The 19,642-nt window shown below is 32.4% G+C and overlaps 1 protein-coding gene across 2 annotated transcripts; it reads right to left on the minus strand.

The window, feature by feature from the left end:
• Nucleotides 1-4,652: 4,652 nt before the first annotated feature.
• On the minus strand, nt 4,653-19,289 carry LOC147064156 (uncharacterized). Of its 2 annotated transcripts, XR_015071976.1 has the most exons (8): nt 19,188-19,289; nt 18,030-18,180; nt 15,625-15,782; nt 15,360-15,494; nt 12,749-12,959; nt 12,057-12,201; nt 4,957-5,255; nt 4,719-4,912 (listed from the first exon to the last, which is right to left on the minus strand). XR_015071976.1 is itself a non-coding variant. In XM_085958645.1 (7 exons), the coding sequence occupies exons 1-7, from the start codon at nt 19,197-19,199 to the stop codon at nt 5,072-5,074; spliced, it is 996 nt and encodes a 331-aa protein (XP_085814771.1). In that variant the 5' UTR covers nt 19,200-19,289; the 3' UTR covers nt 4,653-5,071. The 2 variants fall into 2 exon arrangements, 1 of the variants encoding a protein (XP_085814771.1); XM_085958645.1 differs by having other exon boundaries at nt 4,653-5,255.
• Nucleotides 19,290-19,642: the final 353 nt, after the last annotated feature.

Below are 19,642 nucleotides of genomic sequence, written 5' to 3' on the forward strand. Positions count from 1 at the left end.
CATCAATATATTATATTATAAAAAAATATGATGGAAATGACGGGCAATAAAACCTTTATATACTTAATATATAATTCACGATAAAGAAAAGCTAGGAGATACTTTTATTAAGTGCGTGTTCGTTATTTTACTATCATATTGATAATTGATACCCATAGCTTCCACACCCGAGCGGGGCCCCAGGCAAGGATGTTTAGCGGCCCCTCTACATATTACTAAGAGTAAGGCCCGTTTCAGACGGGACACCGGTGTCGCGCTCGTATATAATAAGGATGCCTTTTTATTCGAATAAAGGAGCCTTTGTATTATGTTTATAAACGCCCCAGAGATAATGAGTCAACGCGTGTCCGGTACACGTTTCCGTCAGCCGCTACATTCTCAAGCCACCGATACACTTGTATTCATTATCGTAGCCAGTTTTATGTTCTCATTTATAACGCAAAATTATGCACGAATACAAGGGCCTCCTATATTATATCGAGCGCGACACCGGTGTCTGAAACGGACCTAAAGACATTGTGACCCTCTGCAGTAGCGTTTTCCAAATGGTGTACTTAGGCGGTAAAATTAAGGTGTATTTTTAGCGATTTCTTGTTTTTTTTTTAATATGTACCTAAACTCATTTGAATTATGGAGTTGTCGAGTAACGGCAAATAATTAAAAAATACATCGTACAACGACATATTTTTAAATAAGTATTATAATTATTGAAATAAAATGACGCTGCAAGCGACTTTTTTTTTTAACTTTTAGAGTCAATTTGACACTTATCTGTGGGTCTATTCTATGCTTATCGACCGCTAAAGTGATAAAGTGATAAATAATATCAAACTGAGGGTAGGTTTCTATCAAAATATTAGCACTTATTGTAACAATTACACGAAGTTGGTTTTTATTGTTGCAATAAGTGCTATATTTTAACAGCACATATCTTGCTGCTGTTAACATATCGCACCTATTGCAACAATAAAAACCAGCTTCGTGTAATTGTTACAATAAGTGCTAATATTTTGATACAAACCTACCCTAAGTTTGATATTATTTATCAATTTAGTGTTCGATAAGTATAGAATAGACCCACTGGTCGACTTTCCACATCTGAACATGGGCCCTCATATTAGAGCCCTGTCAGCCCCACCTTGTGGGGGCCATGTTTATATCACCCAGGATAAACGAGTAAGTTAGAGTATCCTATTCCGTAGCTGCTTAACCTTCCATTATATTAGTTTTTTTTTAACACAGCCTTCTTCTTCTTTCTGGTACATTCTTCTATTGAAGGTTGGTGAACAAATTGCGATGCATCTCCCTATCATCGAACGTGTACGTACCTATAAAAGAGAATTTTCTTCCACATCTTTGTTTCTCTCTAGTTTTCTCTACATTCTGATTAAGAGAGTAAATCATACTTCTCATTGTGAGAAATATGTCTGAAATATGCAGCCTTTCCGCCTTTATTGTAGTTATAACAATTAATTATTTAGTTACTTTTATTGTTAGTGATCAGTGGCGCACCCAGGGGGGGGGGGCAAGGGGCCCTGGCACCCACCAAAGATAAAAAATATCAGAATGATTTTAAACATTGAAATTGAAAGCCAATAAACTATACCTTAGGCTTAGACAAATAAAAGCACGGCAAAAAATGATTTGTAATTTTTCAGCACCCATTTTAGAAAAAATTCTTAGATTTTAATTTCTAACACAAAAATTTCGAAACATTAATAAACCCAATCCCTAATGGAACTGTCAAAAAATTCTCGGTGTCCATCCGAATTCCAAAATGGTGTAGGTCATGGCTGTAGAGGGCTGACAGGGCTCTAGCTTGGGAGCCCGGCGTATCAGGTTGACCAGATAAGTGAGATAAACACACATCATAAATTGGCTTTAATAGTAAAAAAAAAGCTATTATACTTCATGGCCATGAACATTTAAAATTATATAATTGTGCAATATATTTTCTGATTATTATGTGTCGATACTCGACAGCTCCATTATTAAAGTAAATTTATTAAAATCGCTAATAATTCACTGTATAAGTACCCTTAATTTGAACTAAAACACAATTTGAAAAATGTTAATGTAGTGTTTCACACTGCCTTTAATCTTGGCGGTAGGTAGGGGGCCAGTCAAATATCCTAGCCAGAGGGCCCGTTTCAGGATGTGGGGGCCATGGTACACCGAATGCAATAGACAAAAGACCGATAAAAAAGAAATTAAGCTGTGTTGTGTTGCGTAGGTTTGTGTATAAGTTCAATGCAATAATACTTTTTTTTGTCCATTTTCAATTAATATTTTGGAACCTCAATATTAAAAAACCAAAAATTGACGATAAACATTCGGCGAAAAGAACGACTACACCCACTACAGTCGGTGGTAGTGTAAATCAAAAGAACATCTTTTCAGTGGAATTCGGCATACATTTATTGTAGCTCTCTAGACCAAGCGGGTAGCACAGCCGATATTATTTGAGTAATGTTTTAGCATACTAGGCGCACATGTCCATCATGGTCGCTGTTAGTCACTTCCAATCCGCCAGTCGCTGATGACACGCTCAACGGTTACCGCCACTATGCCTCCAATTTAGTAAAAACTAGGAGAAACTGTACAAATATGCAGCCGTGTATTGTGAAAATATGTAAAAATAAGTATATGAAGAAGAAAAAGAGCCTATGGGACTAATTTACTTTCTCCTCCTTGAAATTAAAATTAAATCCTGGGTGCGCCACTGTTAGTGATTGCCTCGTTTTAAAACCACCTCATTAGTAATATGATTAGTCCAATATGTAAATATATTAAGCAAGTGACATTGAAATTTATTTGAAAAAACTTCAAAAATTGGACCGCATTAAATGCTCATTTATAGATTAATCTTTAGTTTGGGTGAAATATTAAAAAAGAAATATAAGTTATATGAATGATAACTAACGATAAATCATTTAATTAAATAAACCAAATCAACAGCCAAATGGTATAGAACCGTATTCCTTCGGGAGATTTTAAGTAAGCGACATTGTTCCGATTTTATTATTGTATTTAAAAAGTTTATAGCCAGTTTTTGAGTTGTTTTTGAGAAAAGGTTGGTAGATTTATGCATAGCGTGGTCCGACTGATGGTGAAATTTCAATGTTGCCTTAATTCAATTCTTGAAAATAATTAAAACAAACAAACCTAAGTATCCAAAAATAGAGCTATTGAATAAGCAAGGAGCAAGGAGAAATCCTTGTACATTGAATTTTATAAGTACGATTACGATAACGATCTCAGAATAACCGGAAATTAGGAATCACTGGGATATGTAAGAAAATAGTTAATTGGCACAAAGTTACGAATTTACAAAACAAAGGAAGAGATTATACTTCATAGTGCTTTTAAACCGATGATTACAATGGCTTAAATTTGTCGGTATTTTTTTGACAAAAAAAAATATAAAATCTCGAAAATTCTCGAGAAATCATAAAACTAATCTCGAATTCTCTAGAATTTTTTTTCGTGATTTCGAGAATATACTTTCAAGCTTTTCACATACAAACCATACAAGAAAAAAACACAAGATAACATATTATTATATAATAGCATAAAAATAATGAAAACCTCTGCATATTTATGTAATAATTTTATTATTACTGGTTAGTGATAACTGATAAGCGCATTATAATAATAATGTTTCCAATTAAAATATTTCTACAAATTTTATAAATTTAATGTATGTCATGTTTTATTATTTCATAATAATAATAATGTCACCGATAATACCTAGGTGTGTTTTAAATATTTTTTATTTATTTTATGTATTAAAAATGAATACAAAAATAATTGTAGGTAGCTACATAATCTCCAAGATATTTTAAGCTACAGAGGTTGCAAAATATAATATATTATCTTTTCTACGTTGGCTTTTATTCGAAGCACGTGGACGTCCATGTTGTATAGATTAATTTAACATATTTTACAATTATTGGTTGTTTGCCATTCACGAAATTAATTGGGTATTTGCTCTCTGTCACTAATCAACACCGTGGGCTGGTTGAAGGCATTGAAAAAAATAAAAATAAAATCCTAAATATTTTTTAATTGTAGTATTTTTCCGTATTTATTATATTTTTGTTTCAAACTATTTTTTACTAGGTCCATTCAAATAATGATTCAAGTCCCTAACGACAGTTTAATAGTAATTTGTTATTATAATGTCATCATGACAAAGAGTATTCTCGATAATCGATTCTTAATCGAAGTAATTCTCGATAAGAATAATTATAGACTTTTCTATTTCGCTATAAATTGTTCAAAACAAATTAAAAATGAGATATCGAATTCTGAAAGATATCATGTCGCTTAGTATAATTTGTTAAAATGGATATAAATATTTGTATTAAGGATTTTGTGCACTAAAAGGAAGTTCATAATATGAAGTTAAACTGGTTAGGTACCTATATAAGAACTCACAAATAATTTCACAGTAAGTATATGTATATATATTATATTATTATGATATTAGATATAATGAATTATATATTTGTTTCAAAATAAGCTTTAAAAAATATTTTGCATTGTCAATAAAAATGGTGATATGTTGAAATTATGTGAAATGTTGTTATATGTGCTGACTACCATTTATGTTCGATGAGGATGAACACGAATCAGAATTAGTCATTTTTCCATAATATGGACGGGATTATAATATGTTGGTAAACAATGTGATATTCATGAATACATATTTTGGGAGTTCAAATATATTGAATTAAACTTAAATTTTGCTTTATTTGAGAAAATTAATGCATTTTTGAACAAAAAATGTTGATTGGTTCTTTGTTGCAAAATTGAAACAGTACACCGATGAATGTTGGTTGGTTCTTACAAAAATAGATGGCAGTAACGTTCACTTACGCGTAGCATTTTTTTCCGAACGAATTTACTTCTATGGGAACCATTATTGAGGGTTGGTTCCTTGTTGCAGAATACCGTCCATATTATCTTGAAAACGTATCTCTTCGTTACGTTCTTTTTTAAATGCAATATTATTACAAGTCAATTTGATGTGTCTGAAACTGTCTGCATTGTTCTTTATACTGCGAAATCACAACGATTGTTGTTCAGCTAAATCAATAACACTCTTAAGATGACCAACAGATTTAATCCAATAGTCAGGTTTGTACGCAGGGTCGACTGTATTTTCTGCCATTTCAAGAGTATCGCTGCCAGAAAGAACGAGCATCTTTTGAAAACCGCACACTGTAGCGATTCCCATGTCCTGCTTTAGCCTGAAATTAAAAAAACCTGTTTTAGAAGCTATCATAATATAATGATTAAATCTAGACTTTCCCGTCTGGTATCAAGGTAGTAAGATTTACGAGAGCTACCAGACCATACATTATAATACATTATTATTTATGGTCGCTATCACAATATCGAAAGAATCGATTAAAAAACATCGAAATTACTGACACGCTTTGCGTTTACTTAAGACGGTACTTCAGTGAAACGGCAAATAATTTTTAACTATAGGTGCGACGGAATTTTGGACTCGCTGGCAATCGGAGAGCGAACGTCGAGCTGTGAACACGTCAATTTGTTTCGTGATGGCGACGGGTGTATTAATTCTTAAATCGTGTATAGATGACTAAAAAACGTTACCCACTTACTTAAAAAAGAAAACATGTCAATGAATATATTATTATTGTTACTAATATAACAATAAACAGAACATTAAGTGGACGCATGTTGGATTTATATGACAAATTATATTTCGTTCGGCACACGTCATTTGCACAATCCGCGCTTTTTAGACCATGCCTCAACTGAGGTATAGCCTTAATATTGTTGTTGTATACTCACAGTGACTTTTATATCGATTAGTTTAATAACAATGCTAATATAATATATATATAAATTATTATGAATCATACTATGTATTGCTTGTTCGTACAAGGTGGTTATTACATGTACACTTAAGAAGGAATCATTAGATTTATGTGCCTGTATACAGTGGCGGCTCGACGACTTTCTAGGTGGTGGGGTTTAGCCATTAATTATTAAATATACACACCCATGTACCTATTTTCTCATATAATACATTATATACCAAGATACTTATAATAATAATGATGTTATTATTGAGGAAATCAGTAATTTTTCAGAATAAATAATATGATTATCAGAGTCGTCACTTAACTACATCTAAAAAGCACGCTTAAAAATATTAACTTAATTATGTAATACGTATTAATAATTATTAAAGTCTTCAACCATTTTTCAATTTTGAACAACGACATGCAGCGAGCGTTTTTACTCACCACGGGGTCATTCTATTCGCTCCCCAGTATGATAAAATAAATTAAATAGTTCATTTAATCAAGTAATTAAGTAGGTATATTGTGACAGTGATAAAAAATATCGAACGTGTATTTTTGACAAAACGATGTGGGGATGGTCCCTACGAACCCTTTAGGTAAAGCCGCCTCTGCCTGTATATCGTCGGGACTCTTCTACAACCACGTACCTATTTCAAAAAACAACTTTTCAGGAAAGGCAAAAACAACTTTATTCTCTCGGTTTTTTTTCAGAATAAGTTTTCTGTTATGAAATATACATTTAGTATAGTTACACATAATTTCATGAAAAAATGTTATTTTTCTTCAATCTGTTGCACCACACTTTTAACAAATCAGTCATGTTGTCAAAGATACGATAATGCGTTGCAACTGTACGATGAACATTACTGCAGTAAACGCGTATCTTGACTTGCAATCTAGTATTTAGTTAAGTATTTCCCAAACTTTTCCTGCGATAAAATACTTCGCAAATACGGAAATTTTAACGGAATACCTTGTTTATTTTGTAGTGTAGGTAAATAAAAATACAATTTTAAGAAAAATGAAAAAAAACAATGTTTAATTATTTAGTAATTGAACATACATAATTTTGAAAAATACTTTCTGAGAGAATATAATATTATAACTAATAGAAAAAATCTTTTTGAAAAAAGTAAGCCACCCATCAGGGAATCGAATCCTGCATCTCCTGGGTTTACGCCCCGCCCCGTCCGTGCATTACCTCTATGCTACCAGAAAGTGTTTTTCAAAATTATGTATGTTCAATAATTAGAATGGTACATTCTTAAATCTTGTGAATTATTCGTTGAATAAAATAAATAGTTAATTATAAATTATTAGCAAGTTCAAGTAAGTTACATCATAAAAAATATTGGAGAAATCCACGACGTCGGTTAGTAATTGAAGTGACAGGTATCTACTTTGATTTAATAAAACAAAAACCGATTGCCAAAGTAGCTTGATTTAGAAGAATGCTGATGACCCACTCATTATATTTAAATTAAAAAATAAAATTAAAATTAGAAAGGCCAATAGTTAAAATGTGTCGCAATTAGTACGTCACCTTGTAGCATAGAGGTAATGCATGGATGGAGCGTATGCCCAAGAAATGCAGAGTTCGATTCCCTGCCGGGGTGGCTTAGAGCTCTCACAGACGGGATTCCGGTGTTGAGCCACCGAAGAATCCAGCCACTCTACACTGCAGTGGCTATGGTAGCCACTGAATTCATATCGCACCATCACAACTAAACCGCCACAAGTACAAAATTATATGATTTGAGTTAATTATTACGTTTAATCGCTTCACCGCGGAACATTTAATTACTATTTAAATACCACGTTTAAATAACATGCTAATTACATATAATGGCCACCAAATGAGGATACAACAGCTGTGCTGTCAGCGCTGTAAGGATTAATAGTCTATCATTCATAGTAGGGGAAATGTGTTCAAAATGGCACAGTGGGGAAAAATAAACTTTTGCTCTACTGGCGAAATGATGCAGTCTAACATGATGCAACTAGCTTAGGAACAATGCATGACCCTTCTTTTAAATATTCAGCCATATTGAGTTTACTCAAAACAGCCGTACAAGAATATACAGTGGAAAGATTTGTGAACCAAACGAATATTTTTGCAGCTTGTCGACAAAAGGTAATATTACATGTATTTTATATTATTTAATCTATATATATATATATATATATATATATAAACCAGCTTAAGTAGCCGTTATTAGTGTTCATGTACGATGTAAATTTATCATAATTACTGAAGTGTAAACTGCATTTTTTTTTAACGAATTTGCCAAATTCATTTGATTGGGATAAAATGGCATACATTATGGTAGGCTAAAACGACATATTATGTGATTTATGATTTTATTGTTTCTGAAAGATTATGTTCCGAAATTACCTACGTAAAACTCTGTAAGAGACATGGGATACAATGAAAATAAATCAAGCAGTTTTAGCTGTGAAAATGAATGGAAGAACTTAAAGAAGGCATTTTTTAAATAGAAATAAAAAATAAAAACGGAGATAAACATCTTGGAAGATTTATGACTACTTTTCCAGTGGAAATTGAATGTCAAAATATGAAATTTTTATTTGCAACTAATATATACCTAAAGTAATACTATGACTAACTAAGATATACTAAACGTTAATTTATTTAGATTTAGAATATTTTATATCTACTAATCCGAAATGTCACACTATACCACTTACCGTGATTAAATTAGTTATAAGACCTTAAGTAGATAAAATGCAGGCTAACGTTCATTTCTAAAAGAACACACGCCCGTTCCATTCAATCATGTATTTAGGTATTACAGGAGCGAAGGGTGAAGGTAGGCTGTTAAGATCCGCCATAATTAGTGCACATTAAACTTTTTTAGTCATACGTATTTGTTTTTATTGAACAATTTACAGATATTATTGGTTAGATTTTTAAAATCAATTAAACCCTGCCTAAACCAAACCATACTAATTTTGGTATATTTTGGGCGTTACGACAAAATTGTGCATACCTTTTCATTCATACTTATTTGTTTCCGTTGGATTAAGAATAAATATCATTACACATTTTGTTGGTTGTTTTTTTTAATTCATTAAGCCTTGTCTAAACCAAACTATAAAAGATTAAAATAAATTTATTCTATCTTTAAAATATTCAAAGTTATGTATGGTTTAATTGCATAATTTTAGATATTTTAGATGCCTAATAATATTAATTATGCGTCAATGATAAATTAAAATTTACAAAATAAATAGCACCAAGGAGTTCAATGAAAAGACAATAGGTAATTAGACCTGGCTTCAGCAATAAAAATAATTACACGACAAAGTATGGCAAATACATTGAGAGAAAAACTTGTTAGTATTTATTTCTTTACATACCTACTTTAGTAGGTATTTTGAAGATGCTCGACCAAACTGATCTATTTGATTATAAACTATTGTCAATAATGAATTTCATCAAATCGATCGTAAGAAATTTTCTCACCAATACCACCATCTGTAAATTGTCTTTTTTATTGAAAACAGAATAATATTAATTTTTTTTTCAGAATCTGGATCAGTATGAAACACTGTTTTCATTTATGCATTTTATTTTGAAGAAATTCCTATTTAGCTAAAAAACATGCCTATTAATATTAATTATGTTTCAATGATAAATTCAATTTCAATAATAATAATAGCACACGTGTCGCCGCATCAAAGCGGTCTTTGTATTAATTATTATTATTATTACGATCACCGGAGTTTCGGCCGAGGCAATGAATAAAAAAAGGTAATAAAAACCGCGCTCGCAAATAATAATGAGTTCGAGCGGCTTGACATTGTGGCGGGCAAAGAAAAAGTGTGCGATTCTCGTAAACACGAGTATCTTCCGTCTGAACGCTCCCATTTAGTTATGTGTAAATGCGGAATCTCCGCCACACAGGTGGCTTAAAAAAGTGCGATACGGGTGTCTTCCGTCTGAACGCTCCCATTTATTTATATGTAAATGCGGAATCGAGCCACGCCGGTGGCTCGACACCGGAATCCCGTCTGAAAGAGGGCTTACTTTTAAAAAAAAAAATCTATTGGTTATAATATATTCTCACAGAATATGTTTTTCAAAATTATGTATGTTCAATAATTAGAATGGTACATTCTTAAATCTTGCGAATTATTCGTTGAATAAAAGAAATAGTTAATTATATTTATATTATTTTTAACATATAAGAATATAAACGATTGAAGTTCTCAATGACTTCGATGATTTTAGGTCCTTGAATTGCAAATCTTCTTGATATCAGGCACAATATTAGAAAGTTGAATTCTTAAATCTGGTGTCGCATGAAGCCTGTTTCTAAACTTTGACTTCGTTGCATCATAATAAGAAAATTCTGCTTCGCATAAATATGTCGTAATTAACGGAAGTAAAACAATAATAGCTAGTTTTACACACTACGGTACTCTTTTAGTATTTGCAGAATACCTATTTAATAACACCAGTGTTCTGCGGAACCTAGTTTGGGAGTCTAGTATAATCATTGGGCTGAGCTCTGTATTCTTTGTACTCACAAACACGTATCTCAAGATGCTAGTTTATAATATCTGTAAAAATCTTTTATTGTGATACGAGTTTTTTGTAATAGCTTAAATTTATTATATTTTTAAGTATATTTTGAGATACCTACGTATTAGTGGAATATGTAGGTACGTATTAATATTCTGCATTTTTTGACCAAGTAACTCAAAATTGACAACGAATAAGATACGTGTTTGTGGAAAAGATTATATAATTTATTATTTTCTTTTATGCTATCTTGTACGGAGAAATCCAATAAATTATTTAAATATATATTATATTATGTGTGTACCCACACGTCATATTATATTGTCGTTTAACAAATAGTATGCAAAACGTGTCAGCGTGGTAGGCAAAATAGCTCATTTACACGAAATCTGCTGACAATACTTGTAATATTCGTATTCGTTCTTACATTTCCTACCCTTTAGAATGTGCTGCCCCCAAGCACTGCATGGCTTGCCTATCTTCATGGGACGTCATTGTTGACTACCGTCTTATTGTTATGGTCCTGCGTGTATCCATTTATTTTTACAACGTTTTTCTTAGCTCGTATTCTTATTTGTCCGGTGGTTCTTTGTCCAGTACAAATCTTGCAATCGATTTTTAACTAACTTCCCGACTAGCTACACATTTTAAACTTTTAGAATATATCAGAACACGATGCCAATGCATTTTTTTAATACTTTTAGCCATCTTTAAGTAGAATTGAATTCATTTTCAGTTAATTCTGTCTTGTATAAAAAATTATTTCGACACTATTATTGGTTGCTAGAATATATACGTGCGTTACTATAGAAATCAATATGATATGTCAAGTACAAATTTTTTTGATCGTTTAATAATTAAGCTAGTCAAGTCAAGTTTATATGGTTCAACAGAATTGTATATAAAAAATTTCTTTTTATCTTCTAATAAAGGCGAACCATGTCCAAAGAAGGCGAAAACCGTAAAATCAGCTGGTAAGGTTATGGCTACTGTATTTTGGGATGCACGTGGAATCATTTTCGTTGACTATTTGGAAAAAGGAAAAACAATAACAGGGGATTATTATGCATCTTTATTGGACCAGCTAAAAAACAAAATTGAAGAAAAACGGCCTCATTTAAACAGGAAAAAAATCCTCTTTCATCAGGACAATGCCCGTGTTCACACATGTTTACGATCAATGGCTAAAATTGAAGAATTGAAGTTCGAATTGGTCGACCACCCACCGTATTCGCCAGATTTAGCCCCCAGTGACTTTTTCCTTTTCCCAAACTTAAAAAAATGGCTAAGTGGACAACGTTTTTTTTCAAATGAAGAAGTCATCGATCGGACAAATGCTTATTTTGAGGACCTTCCGAAAACTTATTTTTCTGACGGTTTAAAAAAAATTGAGAAACGTCTAACCAAGTGTATTGAGCTCCAAGGAGATTATGTTGAGAAATAAAAAAAAATACAAAAATAAAAACTGTTTTAATGCTTTTTTCTAAGGAATTATTGACCCACCCTCGTACTACTAATTGATCAGTGACTTATTAATTTATTTAAATATATCATTGTCTTAATTAATTATTTAGATATTTAGGCGATGTCCACACCAATTGGATACCATTACAATGAATAACATAAAATAAATGTATGTAAATCAAATCAATACTGCTTACAAGTCTCCAAAGAAAATAGTCTGCTGAGGATCGGTTATGTTGAATTGCTTGAGGATAATTGGCTTCAAATATGGTGATGGTTTACCAAATAACATCGGTTCTCTGCCGGAAACTTCAGATATCATTTTGGTGAAATAACCAACGCCTGTATGCAAAAGATAATGTTATATTATGGAAATGGTTAAATTAGTGTTAAGATCTGGTAATAACATCCACATGTTGTACTTCTAGGTACGTAGTTTTGTTTATTTAGTAAGTTTTGGTATCTTGACTAAAATCATTCTAAAATCCACATCACTGCGTTATGTAAACGGGTGCTTGGTGTCATAATTTTATGATGAACATCTCTGGTCCATCTCGTTTAAAACCCTGAATATGGAATGCTTATTCTATTCTGAATGTTATGTAGAGGCTGAAGGTGTAGATCTTTCAAACTTGATTATACCGAAATTAGGTTAAACGATATGATGTTGATTTCGCGACATACAAAATGAGATAGAAATTTAAAAATTGAATATTTATTTAAGTACAAAAGTAATAATAGAAATCCACAATAGATGTTTTATATATTATAGTCATATTATAAAGATTTAAGAAATCATATAAAATCCTGTATTTTACGGCCACCTGTTTGCATCGAAAGACCACTTTGTGTACAACCTTAATAATGATAGATGTGTAGTTAAATTTACCTGGCAACGTCAATCCATCAATTGGTTTATAGATTTTGTCTTCTCCCGTAATGATGTACATAATGTCTGGATTTCTAAGTAGAGAAATAGCTCTACTCATTTTGTAGTAATTAGTTTTGAAATCCACACTGACAACAACAGCGCCGATGTCTTCATCGGACATTGTGATATTTTGTACAAAATTTTCCATATTGTCAGGATAGTCATCGATCTGCGTAAATAAATTTTAATTAGAGAAGAGTAGAGAATCTAATAAATAATACAATGAACTGTGCAGGAAAGAAAAATCCGCTGTTATATTATTTTTCTAAAACTGAACTGTGCTTTTATAAGTCTTAGTCAGGTCGCACATTGAAAATCATCTCGACTTCAACTCGATAAATTTGTGATTTTGTTATCATTCACAAAAAAAAGTCTTATTTAATGTACCGTCACACATAACGGTGGGACATTGTTGGTAGAAAAAATGCTTATCGCATGTAACAAATTTATCTCAACATGGGGTGCAGGCAGAATAACGAAATTTTGCATTAGCGCATGTGCAGAAGCTGTTTTATTTGCTTCAGCTAACTGCGTGACGTCACGGTCCCGGCATGTTTACGCCTGTGCGCACGGAAAATAGTTGCAACATGGCGCCCAGTTTTGAGTGATGACCTTATCCCAGTCGAGACGATTTTCAATGTGTGACCGGGCTAATCATAAGATCAAATTAAACTATTTCCTGAAAAAAATAATTTCGTTTACTAAAAACGTATCTTGTCAAAAAATCGAACCACAATAATAAAATAAAAACCAGATACTGGGGACGCCGACGATGCAAGGTCCAACATTACGTCAAATAAAAAAAAAATATTTCTTAATGAGCACAAGATTTCATTTCTTGAGTAGGTACATAAGTGAAAAATATAAATATTTTATTTCCTTGGATAACCAGAGGATTCACTTTATTTTAGTAAAAGTTAGTTATTTTTATTAAAGATTGGTTGGTACATATTTGTCATCATATTGGCAAACACATTCTACGTCGATATATTAGAAGAAGATATAATGTACAGGTAGGTATAAGTATCGTATATTATTATATGTACTCGTATTTAAATTTAGTCGGATGTACTAGTATGACAATAAAGTTTGGTTAGTAGAATTATAACAAGTATTATTAATATTTTTACTATTTTTAGCTTATCTTATTTTTTCTAGTTTCTAGGTTAGTATGTCGTTCGCGTCGTCTGGCCGATATATTTAGTCAGACATCCACAACAGAAAATAGTTTATCTTATTCACGCTCGTCGAATCTAAATGTTGATAGTCTTTTATTGGTCGACTTGATATCAATCAAGACCAACTTTGGGGCAAATTGCTACGTCATAATATGGAAGACGGAATAATCTGATTCCTCTAGATTCATCACTCTCAACTCCTGACTCCTCTGTTTGGCAGAGTTTTAGTATACGGGTACAGAGGTTATTTCATGCCATTAGAGATAAAATGACAGCAGAGCAGGTCAAGATTCTTTTTTTTTTCTCGAAACTCTTTCTTTAAGCACCATGGTGCATGGTTTCTACATCAGTCCTGTGCAACTTCGTTTCGGGACAAGGAAGCGTGGCACTAAAATCTTTTCATTCTGACATGTCCATAGTGTCATGGAATGCGACCGTGCATAAATCGCGGCTACATAATACTTATACATGGCAGGTGAAGATGGGGTAACTCAAATCATAGACCTTCATTGGTCATAAAATATTCCTGGTGCTTCTCGCCATTACAAACATACTTTCGACTTTGCATTTCCTCAGCATCCTCGTTATGGTTTATTAATTTTATGTATACCAGATAAATCACAGCACTTAAAAGCCTGAACATTATTTATATTACCTACCGTACAAGATTTACAATATCTTATTTTCTATCCAATAGAAGGATAGCTTATTTTGATAACATACAATAATCTAAAAAAGATTCATCATTATTTGCGATTTTATATACCTATGTAAAAAAACATAAGTAAAAATTGCATATCATACGAGTATGTCTATACATCTAACAGTATTTAGAAAAAACAAGAAAAAATATATTGAACATACATAATTTTGAAAAACACTTTCTGAGAAAATATTATATTATAACCAATAGAAAATTTCTTTTTGAAAAAAGTAAGCCACCCTGGCAGGGAATCGAACCCTGCATCTCCCGGTTTGACGTCCGATCCGCGCATTACCTCTATGCTACGCAGTGACATACTAATTGTGACAAACATTAACTATTGGCCACTTTTAATACCCTCTCATCAGCGCTCTTCTAAATCAAGCTACTTTGGTAATCGATTTTTGTTTATTAAATCAAAGTAGACCTATTACTTCAATGCTAATGCGCGGATGGGACGTAAACCCGGGAGATGCAGGGTCCGATTCCCTGCCGGGGTGGCTTACTTTTTTCAAAAAGATTTTTTCTATTGGTGATAATATATTTTCTCAGAAAGTGTTTTTCAAAATTATGTATGTTCAATAATTAGAATGGTACATTCTTAAATCTTGTGAATTATTCGTTGAATAAAAGAAATAGTTAATTATAAAAAAAATATATGTTTTGACATAGGGGTGTTTGTACTTACGCCTTGAACACAATCAACCCCGGCATCCGCCAATAGGTCTACGATAGGTTTTTTGCCGATAAGGTAAACCTTTTTAGTGAAATTTTTGTTTTTTAGATAGTCTACCATAACTATAGCTGGATGCACCAAATCTCTCTGAAAATGATGATTAAGATATAATATACCTACAATGATATTTATTAGTTTAATTATCTAATTTTAACACATGATAATAACTTCTACACTACAATTTTTATAATTTACGTATAAAAGTATGGTTTATTACTTCATCCAAATCAATGCCAATGTTTTTAAACTGAGATTTTGTTAACTCCATCGTTTTAGCGCTGTTATTGGAGAGAAAATATAATTTCTTTCCCATCGCTTTTAATCTCGCAATTGCTTCGGGTACACCCGGTATTGGTTGTCGATTCCAAAGCACACCTGAAATAAAAAAAAAATTATCATAATATTCGGAGAATAACACATAAGTCACACTGTGAATGTTGAATTAAAAGACTTTTTGCGATAAATAGGACATGACGGGCCCTCCACTGCCACGGCTAGTTCCAAGGGTTTGGAAGTGGAAGGTTGCCATGCAAGGGGAGTCGCGGGCCAAGGTCTTCAGGTGGTTGGTAACCAGAATAAAAACTCATAGTCGGAATCAGAAAGGTCCATATATTGTTCACGTTCACAAAAGTTCACAAAAGTTCACAATGGTTCATTATATTATAATTATTATTGTTCAGAAATTTAATATTATTCACATAATTGTTCGAAGCACAGTATACGGTCATCCGTCAAACGATAAAGTACATTAACACTCGCAATAAGAAATATTAGTTTCAAAAAAAAATTCACAATTGTCCAAACGTATGAAGGGCCGCCACTATTGGGCTGGAGGACCGATGTATGAATGAGATAAAAGTTAAAAAAATATTCGGGGCCTCCGTTGAGGAACGATGTACTTTTTTCAACAAGAGATTTTTTTAGTAGGTATATAATATCTGAGGTATTTTCAAATTATGTATGCTCAAATATGATATCTACGTTTGTTTAAGTTGAAGAATGATAATGGAATATATGGTATTTGATACTGTATTGCAGTGCTCCGCAACCGGTGTACCGCGGCACACTGGTGTGCCACGAGACGATGCTAGGTGTGCCGCGGAGCATTGCTTCAAAAAAAAAACACAAATAATTTTGTATATTATACAATACTTACTTAATAGCTAAATTTGCGTACGTGGCTGGTAATAAATACATTTGAGCACCTGCATAAACTTAATAAAACAATGCAAGGTCAGAATAAAATATATTCACGTGATCTGATAAATTAGAAAGATTTAAGACAAGGATCTCTACAAATGTACCAAAGGACCTACCAGACCACCAATGAAAACAAGCAATTAATTTTGGATCCGTCTCAAAAACATTTAACTTTGCTTCAAAAGAAATTTCATCATTACTTTCATACAATCAATACGACTGGATTCGAAACCCTTTTGCAACCAATGTCAAAAATTCTATAGAACCTCATATGGTATTTTATGGATTTCGGTTAGTAAAGAATCTCCTCGTATTTCTGACATGGCTACCAAACTAACTAAGTAAGGCTAAAAACTTGTACGATCATTGAAACAAGCTATTTATTGATATAACCAATACATGGGAATAATGATGTAAGTACATTTGGTTCTTCGTCGAGTGTTATGTTTATTTAATTATTTATTAAATAAGTAGGTATGTAATGTAATTTTGGTGCCCTGGGGGCCCAATCTCAGGAGGGTTGGCGTGGCAGGTCAAGCAGATATGCTCTAATTGCAAAAAAAGTCGGCTGCGGCGCTATTTTACTTCGCTGACATACATATTTTAACACATACGATTGTGGGATACAATTTATTATTATTGTGTCAATACTCGACAAATAATCATTGTTCACCGACAACTAACCGTAGTTCAAGTGGATGAATTAATAAATACAAAAAAAACGCTAAACAGAATCAATACGATTTATTTTAATTCGAACATCATTTGAAAAACGCTATTTTAAAGTATCACACTGTCTTTAACCTTAGCGATAGATAGGGGTGCGCCGAAGATTCTGGCCTGGGGTTCATGCTTTGATGTGTAAATTGTTTTACGTTTGGTGTGCCGCGGAATTTTGGGAAGACCTTTTGTGTGCCGTGGGTGAGAAAAGGTTGCGGAGCACTGCTGTATTGCATGGCCCCCATATCCTGAAGCGGCCTCCCTACCCATCGCCAAGGATAAAGACAGTGTGACACTCTACAGAGCGTTTCCCAAATGGCGTACGCGGTAAAATGAATGTGTACCTATATTAAATTTAGTGTTTTTGACTGCATTTGAATTATATATGGAGTTGTCGAGTATCGATACACAATTAAAATTGTATTGTACCTACACCCACATAATTTTAAATATTAACATTATTGAAGAAAACTCGCAGGCGACTTTTTTACTATTAGAGAGAATTTGTGATGTGTGTTTATCTCACTTATCTGGTCAACTCGTCACGCCGGGCCCCCAGGCTAGAGTCCTGTCAGCCCCCCTTTGTGGAGGCCGTGCAGTATTGTAAATCACAGGCTACTGGTATAAATACCTACATCTATTAGCTGGAGTTAATTATTTATACTTGATTATAGTTTTAACTTATATGTCATTTAAACTTGCCATCGCAATCAGAAACAATCGTGTCAAAAGAGTCGAAAAATAATTTCGCCTCGGCCGCTGACAACGTTGCCAAACTAGTTATAGTCTTTGATGATGAGCCGTCACTGCCAGACGTCATTAAAAATATCAATACCATAACGGTTGGTAACCTCTGAAAAACAAAACACGGATAATTTATACCACACGTAATATTGTGATTTATCTAGTTTCGACCGATTTAGTGTAGTAAACTAATATTTGGTATATTACAGACAGTATTTTCTTTGACGCCGATGACGGAATTAATTCGTAAAAATATTTAAAAAGAGGCCTCGACACAGTTCAAAAAAGTCTTTAAAAGGTGCGTATTTCTCAAAAATTGAGTAGGTATACGATATTACTCAAAGTAATAACAAAATTTCTGCATCTAACATCACAGGCGCATAACATAATGTAAACACCCGAATTAATATGCACTTATACACAAAAAATAAACCATTTATATTATGTGCCATCACGGATATGTAAAATATTAATAATTATGTCTAGTTACATGATGTGATTCTAGAAAAGAGATCCATTAATATGTTTACTATGCACATTGGTAGTTAGAATTTATGGTTTTTATTTTATTATTTATCGTGGGGTGCCTCAAAATCAGTCAGTTGCTCGAACCTCCCTATCTCTAAGCCCACCACTGGTTGTAGGTTTAATACATAAACTGTTTCCAAATATTATTTAATGTCAAATAAATGGAAACTGCATTAATTTTGTATTAAGTGTATAATATTCTTGCAAATGCATGACAATCTAAATAAAAGACAATAATGTTAATTATATCATGAATATTTAAAGAAATAATACTTTTTAACATTTTATAATAAACCAATCGCGGTTTTGTCTTACAATGTTATCGATCGGGAATGTCGTATGATGAAATCGGCCTTCGTTTATATATTATATAACATAGTTATGAACATGATAATAATAATTTATTGTCCTGTTATATCTTTTAGCTAAAACATACTAGTAACAAAACTAATAAATATAACAGCTGTAAAACTGTGTAATAAGATAGTATAGTTTACAAAAATTATTAACGAATTTTTCTTATTTATATATTATACGTAGGTATATATTGTAATAATAAAAAAGGTATGTTTTATGTAAGGACTTTACCTTTGTATCCATGTTGATTTTTATGCCTAAAATTATTATTAAAATAATGTAAATACTAAAAGATTACAACACAACCTCACTTACAGAAAATATTAAAAAACTAGTTAATTAAAAATATATCATGTTTGCAATTACATCAGCTCTTTAATATTAAAATTTGAATACTGGCCGAACGGTTGCTGCAAACCATATGGATTTTTTTTTCAAATGTGATTTTTTCTAGTGAGTGTTTTCAAGTTATCTAGATATGTTTAATATAGTATATAATGTTACACTCTCAAATCTTGTGAATTATTCTCTGAATAAAAGAAGTAGTTTAATAAAATTATTTTTTTATTTATTCATTTTATAAGAAGGTCGAAGAAGTGATCCCAACTTTTTTTATCAGGCGAAACGCGTCAAGCGTTTTGTAAAATCTTGGAGAACCCCTGATGGGCTGATGTTAGTTTCTGATG

The sequence above is a fragment of the Rhyacophila brunnea genome, unplaced genomic scaffold (genome assembly GCF_057557595.1).
Source record: "Rhyacophila brunnea isolate RB1 unplaced genomic scaffold, BYU_Rbru_1.0 scaffold_8, whole genome shotgun sequence".
NCBI classification, from domain to species: domain Eukaryota; kingdom Metazoa; phylum Arthropoda; class Insecta; order Trichoptera; family Rhyacophilidae; genus Rhyacophila; species Rhyacophila brunnea.

Excerpts from the sequence above, each read along its gene's own strand:
- LOC147064156 (XM_085958645.1), bottom strand. Across the intron at positions 15,495-15,624 it reads TTGGCATTGATTTGGATGAA|AGAGATTTGGTGCATCCAGC; the intron begins GTAATAAACCAT and ends CATCATTTTCAG. Across the intron at positions 12,202-12,748 it reads TGATGGATTGACGTTGCCAG|GCGTTGGTTATTTCACCAAA; the intron begins GTAAATTTAACT and ends TTTTGCATACAG.